This window comes from Bos indicus, chromosome 23, assembly GCF_029378745.1.
Source record: "Bos indicus isolate NIAB-ARS_2022 breed Sahiwal x Tharparkar chromosome 23, NIAB-ARS_B.indTharparkar_mat_pri_1.0, whole genome shotgun sequence".
Taxonomy (NCBI): Eukaryota; Metazoa; Chordata; class Mammalia; order Artiodactyla; family Bovidae; genus Bos; species Bos indicus.
The window spans coordinates 29,443,938-29,460,017 of NC_091782.1; the positions used below are offsets into that span (position 1 = coordinate 29,443,938).

The following is a 16,080-nucleotide window of genomic DNA, read 5'->3' on the forward strand; positions in this document are numbered from 1 at the left end:
CCCTGCTGTGTCTTTTGAGCTGAGTCAACCCTGCCCAACACCTCAGGTTCACACAGGGGGTTTGCAGTTTATTGTTACATTGTAGCCAGGGGCCGGTCACTGGGTGTAGAGGCTGGCAGCAAAGACGATGTCCCTCCGTAACAGGGTGGCTGCCGTCTCCATCTTGGCACCTAGCACAGGTTCGCCCACCAGGCGGGCTGCCCCCCGAAGCGAGCGACACATCTCGGCCAGGCGTTGGATGCAGCGGACCACCAGGCCCTCAGGGGTCCCTGAGAGCCCTGCCAACTCAGAGAAGGGCTATGGGGGAAGCGGGGTGGGGAATGAATACGATGGACCCCGACAGCCTCTCCCTAGCTGGCTGTCCACAAAGGCCCCAAACCCCAGCTACTCACCATGCCCCGGGCCCACTCGTACACAACCTCAACCAGCCCGAAATTCAGCTCCCCAACAAATTCCTCCACGGTCTGGTTCAAACCACAGGCCGCCTGGACCTCACCAATCCGCTTGGCCACAGTCCGGACCCGTTCCACCCCCTGCAGACGGAGAGCAAAGGCTCTAAGCCCTGCCTTCCTGCTCCAGAAAGGAGGCCGGGATGAAAGGAGAAACCATTCCAGCTCTTAGGGACACTCAGAGGGCACCTGGGGAACATGTGGGCACGGACTGGGAATGCCATGGCCGAGGAAGGGAGGGGTCCTGGACGTCATCCCCATACCTGTTTGAGGGTGCTGGGGAGCTGATCACCAGGGTCCCCGGGGCTCTGGCAGACCAGGCCGGAGAGCAGGGCAGCGATCTCCTCAGGCCGCAGGGTGCTCAGTGCGTTGTCGAACATGAGCTCGGTGAGGAGCAGCTCGTGGCTGCTCATGGCACAAGCCACCCGCCCGGCCAGCTTCACTGTGCCTGCCTCGTCCACATACCCCAGGGTTCGCAGCACCTGCAAGGATGGTGGGTGTTGGGAGCCAGCAGACAGCTTCCCCGCCAGCCCACCAGCCCAGCCCTGCCCCCGCACCTCTACTCGCTGGTGGTACTCCGGGAGCAGCAGCAGCGACTGGTCCGACAGCAGGAAGCGCAGCCGCTCCATCTCCTTCTGGATCTGCATCCGCTCCCGCAGCTTCAGGTACTGCGAGGAGCCAAGGGCAAGGGCTCGTGAGGCTCCTCCCTGACCTCAGCAGGGGAGCTGAGGACCAGGACTGGGACGGGGGCAGCCAGTCTGCAGGGGATGAGAGGGAAAGCCGTCCCTTCCAGCTGGGAAGCTCACATCCAGGGACCAACCTGGGCAGGGAAACGGGGACTGTGCACACACTGAGCCCCCCGGATCAGCTCCTCCAGCTTCCGGGCCCGGAGCCCCCCCTCGACCACAGACACATCCTTGAGTTGCAGGTCATTGACAGGGTCGAGGGTGGGGGGTCCTGTGGGGTGCGCCTGAGCCAGTCGTAGCAGTTCCTGGACAGCAGTGGTCACGGCTGCAGAGGGCGGATCCTTCCTGAGAATGGAGCTGGTCTTAGACCTGGGGTAGAGGCTTCTCTTCCTGTGGAACCCCCCTAGGACTGGGGGAGCCTCCCTGACCACACCTCCCCGCCACTCCCACGTGGTCCCTCCCCAGCATCTCTGACTTGAATTTTGGTTGCTGCCGCTTGCTGAAGTCCTCCAAGATCTTGTCCCCATTCAGCCGGAGCACCTTGGTGGTGATGGCGGCCACGTCTCCTGGCTGGAGCTTGGCCACAGTGTGGTCACAGGGCCCTGAGAAGAGGGGAGAGCAGGGTCAGACCGGGCACCTCAGCCATGCTGTTGGCAAGAGCCTGGGCATCCGTCCACTCTCACCCTCAGGCAGGAACAGCTTGAATCCCACGAGGTCGTCTGGGTAGGGCACATCTGGGGAGGCTGGCCCCCTCTCCCGTGGGTCCTCAGACACGGGCTTGTCACACAAGACCAGGGCTGTGAATACTCTGCTGGTGGAGTTCGAAGAGACCTAGAGGATGTGGGGAGGCCAGGACAGGGCAGTGTGAGAAGTGGACATCCAAGAAGAGACCAGATCCCCCAGTTCAGGCAGGGAGCATGGGGCAGCCATATAGACTGGTAACCAAGTCAAGCAATCAGAGCAGACTTCGGGGGCAGGGCCTGGGGAGAGGACAAGGAGACGAGCATGAAGTGGTGGGGATGGGAAGGAAAAGAGAGCTAGAGGGAAAAATGAGAGCACTGCTGAGTACAAATGGCTCCTCGCCAAGTGGGGAAGATGGAGATGGGGCTGGCTGCTCCCTCTGGCCTTGGAGTCCAGATTCCCACCGCCCTCACCTGAAGGATCACACCCAGTGCGTTGTGATGCTCCTGATTCTTCACAACCACCACCCTTCCCGCTGAGAGAGATTTCAGCCCATTCACAGACTCTATGATGCGGTGCTAAAGAGCACGGACGAGAAGAAAGGGGATAAGAAGTGTCACAGAGATGCTGGGACGAGGTTCAGGTATACCCAGAGCGTCCCAGTCTCTTCCTCCCCGTCCATCACCCCGCCCCCAACACTCACAGGCGCTCACCTGGATCTGGCTCCGGGTCTCAGTCAGTTCCTCCCCCCAGCTGTAGTACTCAGGCAAGTCAACGAGCTGGCCAGTCACCTCGGGCTCTTCCAAAGCTCCCAACTTCTTGGTCAGTTCAGCCAGAGCCTGTTCATGGGCCTGGGAGAAGCCAGGGTGGGCGTGAAGCCAGAGTCTCCGGGCCAGCTCTCTCCACTTTCACCCACTGGCTTCCAGAGGCCCACCTCGTCCTAGCCTGGCTTCCCTTGTCCCATATCCTGCAGGGCAACCTGGGCACACCCACTTCCTCACCTTGCTGTCCTTGCGAGATGGAAACTCTGAGAAGCTCCTCTTCATCATGTCCTCCACCCTGAGAGCATCCACCCGCAGCAAGTTGAGGATCATGGTGTACGTGAGGCGGAACTGGGACTGCAGCTGGGATGGCTTCCCCTGGGCCAGGCCAGAGACGCCAGTGAGGCTCGGGGTTTGGGGGGAGACCTGCTGCTCGGCTGTTCTACTCCAAGCAGCTGTAGTCCCAGCCTCACAACCTCGGGGCCCTAGACAAACTGCCTGCTCACCTCTGCACAACAAGGGAGCGAGACTAAATAAACAGACTCTCCAAGGTCCCACCTAGCTCCATATTCACAGTGAAAAGACTAGAGAAGACAAGATCCAGCCTCATCCTCAGATTGGCTCGCTCCTCCCCTGGCTTCTCCCAGACCAAAGGAAAGGAGAGAGAGAGGAGAGGGGAGGAGGGTGGGCACAGAGGATGCAGCAGGTGCCCAGAGCTGGCCTCGAGGTGCCCCGGCTCACCATCATCATGCGGTGCAGGTCTGCCATCTCGGGCACGCGGCCCTTGCAGAGCAGGATGACCGTGCCTGTGGGGTCCAGGCCCCTCCGGCCCGCCCGGCCCGCCATCTGCACATACTCCCCAGGGAGTAGGTCCCGGAAGGTGCAGCCATCGTGCTTGCGCATGGAGTCAAATACCACTGTCCGGGCCGGCATATTTACACCCATGGCGAAGGTCTCCGTGGCAAACAAGACCTGAGATGGGGAGGGAAAGAGAGGATCAGCTAAGGGGCTAAACACAGCTGTGGCCCAGCCCTGGCCGAGCCCACCTCACTTTGTAGCCAAGGCTAAGACCACTATACATAGTCCCAGACGGTTAACTCATGAGACCTCAGGTGACTCTCAAGGCAAATCTACAGAGTAGGTACTATTGTTTTATTTAGCTACCTATTTCTTTCCTTTCGCCCCCACAGCCCACTCCCGTCTCCCCTCTGTCTATCTTTAATCTATCTTTTCATGTGAATGTGTTTTTTAAAATATGTTTTTTGAGTGTGTAATACAGTTTGAAGTAAAGGCGACACATATCTCCTTCTGTTTTCTTCTCTTCCATGTAGTATTTTCAACATCCATCCGTGTTCCTGTGATTATATCTAATCCGTTGCCTCCAACCTGCCACAGAACACCTTGTGGAGTGCGTGGCATATAGCTGCCTACCTGCTCTCCCAGGGAAAGGGCCCCTGGTGCCACCAACGCCCTGCCACCAGACAAGAGCCCACAGAGGAAGAGCAGACGTGTTCCCTCACCGACCAGGGTGAGAACTTCATTGTGATTTGCACTCAGGAGCGGAATTTAGGGACAAAGAGTAGGCACAGACTTGTCTTTGCCTCAAGAGCACCAGGTACACTTCAGACTGGCCACACCTGTACAAGGGTTCCTGTAATCCTTTCATCTCCTACATCTCAGGCAACACGTGGCATTGCCTACTTTCCTAAATTTTACCAGTTTTAATTACTGTAAAGTCCTATCTTGTATTTCAGTTTGCATTTTTCTGATGACTAATGACCTCCATAAGTTTATTGGCTTTTTAGTTTTCTCTTCTGAATACTGCCTGTTCACACCTTGTGTGCGTGTGTGTTAAGTCACTTCAGTCATGTCTGACTATAGCCTGCCAGGCTCCTCAGTCCATGGGATTCTCCGGGTAAGAATACTGGAGTGGGTTGCCATGCCCTCCTCCAAGGTATCTTCCCAACCCAGGGATGAAACCTGTGTCTCTTGTGGCGCCTGCATTGCACACAGATTCTTTGCCGCTGAGCCACTGGGAAAGCCCCTATTCATACTTTATGTACCCCCATTTCAATATGTGAAACTTACAGTTCAGGGAGGTTAAGTACCTTGCCCAGGGTCACACAGTGAGTAAACAGTGGACCTGGATTTCCACTCAGGCAGTCTGGATCCAGAGCCCAAGTTCTCAGCTGATGCACTGTGCTGCCCACTCCCCTCCAAGAAGGTGATAAATGCTTTGGGGAGTCCCTCTCCCACCAGCACGAGCACCTTGACCAGGCCGCGGCTGAAGAGCATCTCCACAATCTCCTTGAGGATGGGCAGGATGCCGCTGTGGTGCACACCCAGGCCACGGTGCAGGAGCTCCGACATGTGCAGAACCTGTGGGGGCCGAGGCCCAGGGTCAGGGATGGGGCGGTGAACACCTGATCCCCACCGTCTCCAAATCCCCCTCCCCACCTGGGGCAGCTGGCGGTCAGAACCGCGGAGACGGGCAAGGCAGCGCTGTAGGAAGAGGTGAATCTCACTCTTCTCTGAACTTGTCGTCAGGTCGAGGGAGGTGAGGCCTGAGGCCTGCTCGTCACAGCGGCCCCGGGAGAAGGTGAACACCACCACGGGCAGCTGTGCACGGGTGCGGAGGGAGGCCAGGAGGGACAGGTACACACCGCGGTCCTGAGGAGGCGGGGAGAAGGGAGTGGAGATGGAGTCCTTGAACAAATGGGGGCCAAAGTGGGGGGATGTGAAGCAGAGTCAAATCGGGCAGTGCTCAAAGCTCCACTCCAAACCCTGGGAGGACGAGGAAAGAAAGGACTCAGGAGAAAGAAGGGGTGACAGGTACAAAACCGGCCAGTTCTCACCTGGGCAGGCCCCCCCTGATGCGTGGGCTGCTTGGCCCCAAAGGTCTGGGCATGCTTGCTCATCCGCTCCTTCTTGGCCTCCACAGCCGCATAGTACCTGGGGCAGGGCAGGGCAGCCGTCAGTCACCCCCCGTTGGGCCCAGCCCTGACTCTCCCCATATCCCAGGCTTACCCCTTTGTGTGGAAGGCGCCACGGGAGTCCAGCAACAGGAAGAGCTCCCCCTGGGTCTTGGGGCTGTTCCCGGTGAAGAGATAGTGCTCCAGGGGCACTGGGCGAGCGACAGTGCTGATCACGTAGATCTGGCGACGCTTCAGCCGTCTGAGCAGGGGATGGGGGGCATGACAGAAGATCAGGGCTGGGAGCGCGGGAAGGAACCCACGTGCCCGCCATCTTCCCCGCCCTGGCCTCGCCCTGGTTTTCTGGGAGCCAGATTGGAAGGCTGTCCCTGTCACCCCGTCTCTGAACATGCAAAGTGATCTCAGCCCAGGTGGGATCCCACAACCTCCCAGGCTGGACGTGTTCCCCAGCCGCACCCCTTTCTCCTCCCGACCCCCAAGCTCTGACCCCTCCCTCACTGGGATAGTCTACACCCCCACCTGAACTGAGGGATGCTACGGCACCCTTCACTCAAGCACCCCGGGACACGTCTTACCCAATCCAGTGTCTTACCCAATCCAGTCAGCAAACTCAAGGGCATTGGGAACAGTAGCACTCAGAAGGATGATGGACACGTGGTCAGGCAGCATGATGAGTACCTCCTCCCACACGACCCCGCGCTGCACACAGGAAGGGAGGACAAGTCACCAGCAGCTTGGAGGGAGCTGCCCTTCTGCCCAGGGAAGTGGCACAAGGTTCCATGAGAAGGGACAAAGAAGGCAGTGAAGTTCCCAGGCCGTATGGAACACCGACCTGCTGAACCTACCCCACAGGAGAGGACTGCCAGGACCTGGGGACCCTGTCCCCTTACCTCAGCATCATTGATATAGTGAACCTCATCAAAGATAACCCACTCCAGGTCCCGGATGACGTCCGAGCCACTGTACAGCATGGAGCTGGAGGAGAAAGGCCCCAGGCTGACTCCTCAGCAGCTCCTATCTCCACCCTCACCTCAGCCAGAGTGCTCTCCAAAGCGGCCTCACCTTCCTGACCAAAAACCCGCCCCATGCTGAATGCCCGCCTCTCACCGAAGGATCTCCGTTGTCATAATGAGGCACGAGGCTTCTGGGTGCAGCTGCACATCCCCGGTGAGCAGCCCCACGTCCCCAAACGTGTTTCGGAAGTCCCGGAACTTCTGGTTGCTCAGAGCCTTGATGGGCGAAGTATAGATGGTGCTGGGAGGAGGGCACAAAGTCAGCCAGGCCCTCCACACAGGCTCCTTGTCAGCACCTCCTCTCCCACCCTGACCCTTGCCAGCGGCACGCCGCAGAGCTGAGGCGCCCCCCCAACCCCCACTTCTTTACCCAAACTCCCCTCACGTTCCCCTTCATGGAATTACTCTGGAAAAATCCCGTCCCCCAATCCCTTCCCCAACGAATGCTGCTCATTTTTCTCTCCCCACATCCTGTTTCCCTCTGAAACCCTACCTCAGTTTTTCCCTGAACCTCTCATCTAAAGGATGAGGCAGGGAGGTGGAGAAGAGAAGAGACACAGAAAGGACACAGGAGAGAACAGGGCTGGTGAGGGGCCTGTACCGCGTCATGTGTTTCTGGGCAAGCGCGATGGCATATTCAGCCACAACCGTCTTCCCCGCGGATGTGTGAGCCGCGACGAAGACTGAGTCGTGCCGCTCCAAGTGCAGGATGGCCTGTTTCTGAAACACATCTGGCTCAAAGGCCCACTGTGGGAGAGAGAAACAGATGGGAGCACAGAAGGGACAGGGGTCTTCCTGCCTCCACCTCATGGGGCCTCCAGGGAAGGGGAAGAAGGCCAAGACCTCCGTCCACTGAAGGCACCTGGCCTCCAGTGGGGAGAGGAGACAAGGGAGTGGGCTGGAGGAGGTGGGGGAGCACCTGAGGCCTGGGCCACGCTACCTGGAAGGCTGGCTGGGGAATGAGGCGGTAGAAATCACCAACAGGGGAGGTAACATCCACAGGAATGGCCCACTGCTCCTGAGGTGGGGGCTTGGGAGGTTCTGGGGGGGCTACAGTTGTGGCCGCTTCCTGGAGAAGGAGAGGGGTGTAGGCCTGATAAACATACAGCCAGAAAGCTCTCTGTTACCACCTCTCCCAGAAGACGCTCCAGTCTTCCCCGGGGAACCAACCAGGCCAGCCCACCCTGTCTGGGACAAGGCCTTTCTTTCCTGCCTCAACCACCCAGAACCACCAACCTTCAACACTAGGTCCTCCAAGCTGCTTGCTCGGGCCAGAGGAACACTGCCAGGAGAGGCTGAAACAGTGTCCTGTCTGGGACCGCCAGGCTGTCCCACTGCCTCACTCTCATCCTCATCGCCCCCACCCAAATCCAAGGGCTCCAGCAGACGGCTGAGGCTGAGCAACCCGGCAGCTGGAGCTGAGTGACCTAGGAGCAAGGCAAAAATGGAGACCTGGTTGGATCCACCTCCGTTCTGAAGAAGAAGGGCACTGTCTCCCCTACAGCCCCGTCTCAAAACTAAAACTCACCCTTTGGTGCAAAGTCCACGCCTTTCTTGAAGCCAGGTGGAAGAGTAAGGAGGTCTGGAGGACGGGGACAGAGAGAATCAGGGCTCTCACACACTTCTGTACAAGTCATACGTTACATTAACCTGCAGGATGCTGTTCACAGCATACACTCTGTAGTTGAAGTTTTTTGTGACAGTCCTCCAACAGATGACAGTAAAGGTTGTTATGAAAGAGGTACCTTTTCCTAATTTGCTCAAGGGAACGGAAGAGGTAGCAAGGACCCAGTGACAGGACTTGGCCCCTCTTTCTCAGGCCCCAGGCACAGAGCCCTACCTCCCACGGTCCCTCCTGGCACCACCTCACCTTTCTCAAAGTCTATCTCCTCCTCAGCCTCCTCACGAGTGCTCAGATCTGTTATACTGGGCTCATCCATTCCACCTGGGGAGAGGTTGGATAAATAGGATTCATGGGGTGGGAGTGACATGAGAGGGGTGGAGACTAAGGGCTCCCTCCCCTCCCATCCCATTTCCACAAGCAACACCTGGCCAGAAAGGGTACTGTGTTGGATTCCCCCACAGGGACTGGGAGATGGGCGCTGGTGGCCGGCGAAGAGACAAGGAGGTTGTGGACGACAGGTTTGTATTCTCTAGCAGGACCTGAGGCAAGAGAACAGAGCGCCAGTGAGGCTGAATTTGCCTCTGACCCCACCTTCTCCTGACTCTGCTTCTGGTGGCCCACGACCACTTACCTCCTTGTAGCCTAGTATCTGGCCTGTGGTTGGGTGTCTTTGGGCCTGTAGGTCGGAGGGGACTGGGGCCCCCAGTGTGGCCAGGAGAGACCAAGGATCCATCTTCCTCTGCCATTTCCTGGACAGAAGCAAAGCAATGTTCAGGTCTTCTTTCTCCCCTGTCCCAGCTTCCTTCAGGGACCCACCTGCCAAGCCCAGGCCCTTCTAGACCCCTCACCGGGCTGAGTGCTCCACACCATGCAGAGGCAGCCAGGCTGGAGATGACAGAAACAACCGCTCTGCTTCCTGCTGCAGATCTGGGGCACAGGGAGGGAGGCCGTGGGGAAGCTGGAACAAAGGCACGAGGTAAGGGAAGAGAGTAAGACACAAAAGAGAAGGTGACGCGACTTGTATTTAGATCAGACATGATAGACGTCCCAGACTAGGACAATCAGGCTGAAGCACTATTTTCCAAAGGCTATTCTGTTTTACAGAACAAATGGTCTGCAACTGAATTACCTAGGGTTCTGATTAGTAATACAGATTTTGGATTTCTGAATCTATGGACCTAAGAACTAGTATTTTTCAAAAGCTCCCCCACCAATTGTGTGTGTGTGTCTGTGCGTGTGTGTGTGTGCGCACACTCAGTTGTGTTCGAACCCATGGATTGTGGCCCGCCAGGCTCTTTTGTCCATGGGATTTTCCACTAATCATGAGGCACACTGATATTTGAGAATCTCTAGTTTTAGGAAAAGGGGGTCCCAGGCCTAAAGATGAAGAGCCAGGTGTTCAAAGGGTAGCATCTCAGTCACCAAGAGCCCTGGTGCTTGGAGACAGAACAGGACTCCAGGGAGAAAACAGCAGTTTGAAAGAGCAGTTCTCAGAACTAAGGTTTCCCCGGGGCTCCCTGCTCTGTCTTCTTATGGGCTCTGACCCACTGCAGGTCCATTGGGTTGGAGTCTGTCCAGCACCAGTCTAGGCTCGGATGACAAGTATCCAGAGACAGGACAGCCGAGTCAGCTTAGATCCTACTGGGAGGACGATGAAGGAGGTTTTAAGCTCAACAGAGTCAAGGTTAGGGTGAAATGGCACTCACGGTGCTCTCTGGAGCCCCAGGCACATTCAGCAACTCCCAGCGCCCAGTGCATCCCAGCTCTACGGCCCGAAGGGGCAGGTCCAGGGGATCTGGGGGAGGTAGCACTACGGAGGAAAGGTCACAGGTCAGGGGTTAAGGGTCACTCGCTGTCTCCTCCGTCTTTCCACCCCCTCCCCCTCACCGAGTCGCTCCGTCTCCATCATCCTGGAGCCACAGCAGCTGCCGGGCAGCGGAGAAACGTAGGGAGGAGCTGGAACCGGCGGAAGTAGAAGCGACTTCCGGCACACCAGGGCCTGGGGGCGGGGACAAGAGCTACTTAGGGGCTGACCCAAACTGGTCGGAGGCCGGGCGGAAGTGTGTGCGGCGCGGGCCGCCTTGGTTACCGCGTTCTCCGCCCCTCGCTACGTCATCGCTCTGAGCCCGGGATCCGCTGCCCGCGCGGGCGCCGCCCGAGACCGTGGGGCCCCGGTTGCCGCCCCCTCAGGTAAGGCCTTCTCCTCAGCCTTCGCCCCCCTTTTTCCGAGCTCCTTCTGTCTTCTTGCCCCTTTCGTTGCTCTGAGAGCGCTGCGCGCGTTCCACTGCTTCCTCTGCTTTTCGGACCCCGCAATTCCATACTAACTCCAGCGAGATAGGGGGGTCTGGTGCCATCGTCTTGGCGACAGAGCGGGTATTTATCCCTTCCTGGGCCACATGGTGCCCCAAGGCGCTGGTATCCGTGATTCCTGAAGACAGAAGGGAATGCTGGTTGATCCCGACGAGCTGGGGTTTGGACGGCAGCCTGGTTTAAGCAAGGGGTAGGGAGAGGCAAAAGATAGGAGTAGGCAGGCCTGAAGGGGTGGGATCGGGATCAGTGTGGACGGCGTGTGAACTCTGGGCGGTGACAGTGGAGAAAGATGTCTTGGGCCCTGCCCCCGAACCAGGAGCCACCATGTTGGTGATACCCCCCGGACTGAGCGAGGAGGAGGAGGCTCTGCAGAAGAAATTCAACAAACTCAAGAAAAAGGTGAGGGAGTGTGTGTGGGCATGGCCCAAACTTTCAAAGACTCTACACTGAGAACACCTGGGGTGAGTGTGAGGGGATGGGGGGTGGGGATTCCTCTAGCTTATACCTGGAGGCCTGTCATCTCTCAGTGTCACTTCAGAGATGGACTCCCCCAAGTGTGTACTTGCTTTTCTCTCTTTCCTGTGTGGTCTGCCATGGAGTTGTCTTCCTTTCCCATGGCTTTTAGTACCATCTTAAGAACTGGTGATCCCAAGCTTGGTTTTTCCAATGCCGTCTAGTGTCTTACTGATAACAACTGAAGCTGTTGTCTTGTCTGTACTAAACTTGGTCTTCCAAATAGGACTGTCTGCATTCACTTCTTCAATTTGTTTGAGATGAATATCTCATCTCTGTCTCCTGCACCATTTGTGTAGCCAAACGTTTGCCAAGTCTTCATTTTTCTTTTAAAGTAATTTCTGTTTTCTTTTTCCTATGTATTTCCTAGATCAAGTCTTTGCTGATGCTCACTTTGACTGTTATAATGGATTCTCAACAAGTTTCTTTTCTTGGACAGACTTTTTCACTCCTGTTAAAACGGTGCATTGAAAACACTAAACACTGCCCTTCTTTTTTCAAAACACAGTGGTTTCACATTGCCTATAAAAAGCTTTAATCTGACCTTTCTTCCTATAGAACTATTCCTTGGTCCCAAAGCATGCATTCTCAAAACCTTCTTATCTCTGCATCTCTGCCACCCTGTTTTCTTTGTCTAAAATGCCTTTTCCTCTCAGCCTGCGTTATGTAGATCCTACTCAGGGCCCGGTTTATAACCATCTGCATCAGAAAAATCTTACTTGCTTTCAGCTCCAGTCTGCACAGTCTTGACAGTTCAGTCTGGTCATCTTCTTTCTCAGCCTCTGATGAGCTCAAGAGGAGGATCTGTGTCTCTTTCTTTTGCAAATCTCTGTTTCAAAGCATTGGTGTGTTCTTATTAAACATGTAGGGGTGGATGGATGAAGCCCCTAAGAAGGCATGGAGGCTTATACTAAACTGCAGTGTATATCCGGGGACCATGGTCTGTGGTTGAGTTCCTTGTTTTCAACTTGAAAAATATGAGACTCTGCAAAGCCTCTGGATACTATGGTTTAGAGAGAGTAGGTATGGCTGGCGTATGTGATCTGAGAGACTATATGTGAGAGGCAAGACAGCTGCAGTGTACCACCCCAGGGGCACCATTTGCATTATTTTCTCTCAGAAAGGTATCCCCGGAGTGATGCACCCAAGGGCCTTGGGAGACCTGGCCAGGGATTGGCCCTCATCAGTCCCTCTCTTCTCACTCTTGTTCCCAGAAAAAGGCATTGCTGGCTCTGAAGAAGCAAAGTAGCAGCAGTACAGCCAGCCAAGGCGGTGTCAAACGCTGTGAGTGACGGGGGAGGCGGGGATAGGCTGGAAGTAAGCACACCGGCTGACCTCTGGCCAACATAATAAACCTCTTTCCCTTGCCACTTCAGCACTGTCAGAGCAGCCTGTGGTGGACACAGCCACGGCAACAGAGCAGGCCAAGCAGCTGGTGAAGTCAGGAGCCATCAGTGCCATCAAGGCTGAGACCAAGAACTCAGGCTTCAAGCGTTCTCGGACCCTAGAGGGGAAGTTAAAGGTGAGCACAGGCAGAAAGATTGTTCAAGGGATCCTTCACGTCAGAGGGCATCCTTCCAAGTTGGAATGAAGGTAGGTGTAGGGGGAAAGTAATGCCAGTTCAGTCATGGACAAGTTGCTGTGCCATTCTGAGCTTCAGGCTTCTTATCTATAAAATGAAGAAACTAGATGCCTCCCAGCTTCTCCTCCGTTTTATGTATTCTGTGACTCTCATCCATCATATAATGGATCTGTTGGATTGTGTTCTCTAAGGAGTTGAAAAGGCTGAGAAGATCATCAGGTTTAGGATGTTTTTAGTGAACTAAATGTTTCAAGTGTGTATTAAGTCTTTTATGTAAAATAACACGTAGTCAACTGAGAAACAAACAAACAAACAAAGATAGGCCGGGGGAGCCAAGAGGAGGGCGAGTGAAGAGGAGCCCCCCGCCCCCGATAGGCGGCCTCCTGCTCCCCCACTGAGGTAGGTCTCTCCCACCTTCCCAGGACCCTGAGAAGGGGCCGGTCCCCACTTTCCAACCGTTCCAGAGGAGCGTATCTGCTGACGACGACCTGCAGGAGGTAATGGTTTCCAGTTTTCTGTCTCTGAGGAGCAGGCGATTGAGAAAAATGAGAAACCCACATATTGGAGGCCATATGCCAGCCACTCAGACTCGTCTTAACTGTTCTTGGTCTCTTTCAGTCGTCCAGACGTCCACAGAGGAAATCTTTGTATGAGAGGTTAGAGAAAGATCGGGGTCCCAGTTGGTGGGGTTTGGGGGGCACGAGAGGCTTGCCCGGGTCCTTAGGAGGTTTGGAACTGAAGTGGGAAGAGCTGGGGCTGCAGAGGGGGTGTTGAGTCTGCGAGGGATCCAGGAAGATGAGGTATAAGCCCCCTTTGATCCTCATTGTCTGCTGCTCGCCAGCTTTGTATCTTCCAGTGATCGGCTTCGGGAACTGGGGCCAGATGGGGAAGAGGCAGAGGGCCCAGGAGCTGGCGATGGCCCCCCTCGAAGCTTCGACTGGGGCTACGAAGAACGTGGTGGTGCCCGTTCCTCAGCCTCCCCTCCCCGAAGCCGCAGCCGGGACCGCAGTCGTGAGCGGAACCGAGATAGAGACCGAGATCGGGATCGAGAGCGAGACCGGGAGCGGGACCGAGACCGTGATCGAGACCGGGAGCGGGACCGAGACAGGGACCGAGATCGAGACCGGGACAGGGAGCGCGACCGAGAGGGCCCTTTCCGCAGTGAGTGATCTTGGCTACTGGGAAGTGACTTCAGATACTGTGTGGGTGCGTCCTACTAAAGGGTACTCTAAAGTGGAGGGTGAGCTAGGCCTATGTCTCATGACTGGATTCCTGTGTTCCATAGGGTCAGACTCGTTCCCTGAACGCCGGGCCCCTCGGAAGGGAAACACTCTGTATGTGTATGGCGAAGACATGACGCCCACCCTCCTCCGTGGGGCCTTCTCTCCCTTTGGAAACATCATTGACCTCTCCATGGACCCACCCAGAAAGTAAGGACCACGGTGGGTTGTCCTAGGAGGACCTGGGGTGTGAGACCTGAGGGAGGAAGCTAGCCTGTCTCCACAGCCTGTAACACTGGGTTTGCCTGGGTCCTGAGGAGCCCGTAGGCCCTCTACTGACCCTGTGTTTTCTCATCCCAGCTGTGCCTTCGTCACCTATGAAAAGATGGAGTCAGCAGATCAGGCCGTTGCTGAGGTTGGGACTTCCCAGATCTGTTCTTCCCATCCCTCCTGACATCCTCATTTTTTCTCTGTAAAATACTGGGAGCCAGGAGGAAATCATTTCCTCTTGACAAAGAAAGTATTTCCCTATTCATGCAGGAAACCTTATATTCTCAAGTCCCTACTTAGTCTATTCTTAGGATGACAGCTCCTAGAAACCCTCCTTTGGTTTGTCTGTAATGTTTGCCCCCATCCTCTGCCCGCTCCCCTCTTCTGCCCCAGCTCAACGGGACCCAAGTGGAGTCTGTACAGCTCAAAGTCAGCATTGCCCGAAAACAGCCCATGCTGGATGCCGCCACGGGCAAGTCTGTCTGGGGCTCCCTGGGTAAGAAGGGGATTCTTCCTTTCTCATGTCTGTTGCCCACAGCTCACCCTGTTTTGTTCTTCTGCCTGTCCCTGGGTCCCCTAGAGGGGCTAGAGACCTGGTTTTGTGTGGCAACTATGGGGATTAGAAGGAGAATCCTCAGGCCTTCTATCAGTTAGAAGCAGGAGGAGACAAAAGTATTGGAAACAATTTCCAAGGCGTTGATTGGAACAAGGAAGAAAGTGGGAGTGAGTCAGGTTGGCGAAGAAGGTGAGCACCTCATGCGGCCTTACTCATTTTGAGATGGAATATAGTTGGTTTTATAAAATAGGCCTTTGAAGTTAGGAATCAGAAACGCAGGTGTTCAGTAACGACTGAAAATGTAGACTGGAGTCACCTGTATCATAGGGCTGCTGCGAAACGACACGATAGTGTTGCAGGGGAGACTGAATGCAGAGGAGCAATGAGCCAGTACCGGACGTAAGGAATAAACAGTCAGGAGCTATGGGAGGAAGCTGGGCTGTGTTCCTTATGCCCCATACGGCCCCAGCCCTCCTGACATGTTAGGCTGAAGTTGAGTGTGCAACGTCGGAGACAAAGGAGAGGTCAGAGAGCTGGGAGCAGGACCCGAGGGGCCTGGATCGTTGCAGCCGAAGGATAGAGGCTTTGAGAAAGTGGAAGTGATCCACGGCATTGAGATGAAAGCTCCAAGACAATGGGGGCTTGCATGGGGGTTCCCTCTAGCCCCAGAGTGGCAGGAATGGAATCCTTGGGAATGGGGCGTAGGGAGGAAAGAGGAAGGGGAAGGGACAGCTCCAGGGAGAATGCTTAGGGCCAGAGTTACACTGGAATGAATTCTCCTGATGGAATGAATAACCCGTTTCACCCGAAGTAGGTTTCCATGTAAAGCAGTAGGCACAGGGAGTTCGGAGCCAGAGTAACCCGTTATACTAAAGAAGGAACCAGGAAGGACCAGCATGTTAGCAAAGGTCTATAGAGATTTTCTAATTTTTGGTGTACTGACTGGAAGTAGGCGGTTAACATTATTCACATGTGTCAAGAATAACATTTGGGTTATTTCTGAGGACAAAACACTCATTACAGTGTTTGCGTGTGCCATGATAACTGCCCACTCTTTACTGGGGCCATGGATTGGTAGCCAGAGGCCTAAGGGGGCTAAAGGTAGAGAAGCCATCCTGGCCACCAGAGGGCAGCATGGAAACTGGGCATCCAAAGGCCAGAGGCTAGAGTTGAGGTGGCCAAACTCTGGGCCTCAGGTCTGGTCGGTGCTCTCCCTCAGACTTTAACGGAACTTCTCCTCCCTCCACAGCTGTCCAGAATAGCCCTAAGGGCTGCCACCGGGACAAGAGGACTCAGATTGTCTACAGCGACGATGTCTACAAGGAAAACCTTGTGGACGGCTTCTAGGGAATGGAGCTGGATTCCGTGTGCCTCGTCTGCCCCAACGCTGGTCTCAGTAAAACACTGAGGTGGAAGCTCACCCATCTCCCTCAGCCTCTGGTTTTTCAGCACTTGGGATTGGGGTTGAGCCTTTAAAAACGG

The 16,080-nt window shown here is 55.6% G+C and overlaps 2 protein-coding genes across 4 annotated transcripts; one reads left to right on the forward strand and one right to left on the reverse strand.

Moving 5' to 3' along the window:
* Positions 1-47: 47 nt before the first annotated feature.
* Positions 48-10,185, reverse strand: LOC109576931 (superkiller complex protein 2). Of its 2 annotated transcripts, XM_019985575.2 has the most exons (28): positions 10,035-10,185; positions 9,854-9,957; positions 8,996-9,105; positions 8,779-8,896; positions 8,572-8,686; positions 8,394-8,468; positions 8,052-8,105; positions 7,760-7,950; positions 7,464-7,592; positions 7,125-7,270; positions 6,618-6,764; positions 6,401-6,485; positions 6,103-6,209; positions 5,605-5,751; positions 5,433-5,529; positions 5,035-5,247; positions 4,846-4,956; positions 3,319-3,549; positions 2,818-2,955; positions 2,530-2,667; positions 2,290-2,394; positions 1,819-1,966; positions 1,611-1,737; positions 1,270-1,480; positions 1,007-1,117; positions 713-931; positions 393-533; positions 48-297 (listed from the first exon to the last, which is right to left on the reverse strand). In XM_019985575.2, the coding sequence occupies exons 1-28, from the start codon at positions 10,054-10,056 to the stop codon at positions 97-99; spliced, it is 3,741 nt and encodes a 1,246-aa protein (XP_019841134.2). In that variant the 5' UTR covers positions 10,057-10,185; the 3' UTR covers positions 48-96. The 2 variants fall into 2 exon arrangements, with proteins under 2 accessions (XP_019841134.2, XP_070634280.1); XM_070778179.1 differs by lacking the exon at positions 393-533.
* A 17-nt stretch (positions 10,186-10,202) lies between these two features.
* On the forward strand, positions 10,203-16,018 carry NELFE (negative elongation factor complex member E). 2 transcript variants are annotated; one of them, XM_019985587.2, is made up of 11 exons: positions 10,226-10,337; positions 10,774-10,856; positions 12,185-12,254; positions 12,347-12,492; positions 12,975-13,049; positions 13,171-13,208; positions 13,394-13,713; positions 13,838-13,982; positions 14,133-14,187; positions 14,436-14,538; positions 15,848-16,018. In XM_019985587.2, exons 2-11 carry the CDS (start codon positions 10,782-10,784, stop codon positions 15,943-15,945), a joined length of 1,125 nt encoding a protein of 374 aa, XP_019841146.1. In that variant the 5' UTR covers positions 10,226-10,337; positions 10,774-10,781; the 3' UTR covers positions 15,946-16,018. The 2 variants fall into 2 exon arrangements, with proteins under 2 accessions (XP_019841145.1, XP_019841146.1); XM_019985586.2 differs by lacking the exon at positions 14,133-14,187 and having other exon boundaries at positions 10,203-10,337.
* Positions 16,019-16,080: the final 62 nt, after the last annotated feature.

Excerpts from the sequence above, each read along its gene's own strand:
- LOC109576931 (XM_019985575.2), bottom strand. The coding sequence starts at position 10,056 with ATGATGGAGACGGAGCGACTCG. Across the intron at positions 6,210-6,400 it reads ACTATATCAATGATGCTGAG|CGCGGGGTCGTGTGGGAGGA; the intron begins GTAAGGGGACAG and ends TCCTGTGTGCAG. Across the intron at positions 1,481-1,610 it reads CGGCAGCAACCAAAATTCAA|GAAGGATCCGCCCTCTGCAG; the intron begins GTCAGAGATGCT and ends CTCCATTCTCAG.
- NELFE (XM_019985586.2), top strand. The coding sequence starts at position 10,782 with ATGTTGGTGATACCCCCCGGACTGAGCGAGGAGGAGGAGGCTCTGCAG. Across the intron at positions 13,050-13,170 it reads CTGACGACGACCTGCAGGAG|TCGTCCAGACGTCCACAGAG; the intron begins GTAATGGTTTCC and ends GGTCTCTTTCAG. Across the intron at positions 13,983-14,435 it reads TCCATGGACCCACCCAGAAA|CTCAACGGGACCCAAGTGGA; the intron begins GTAAGGACCACG and ends CTTCTGCCCCAG.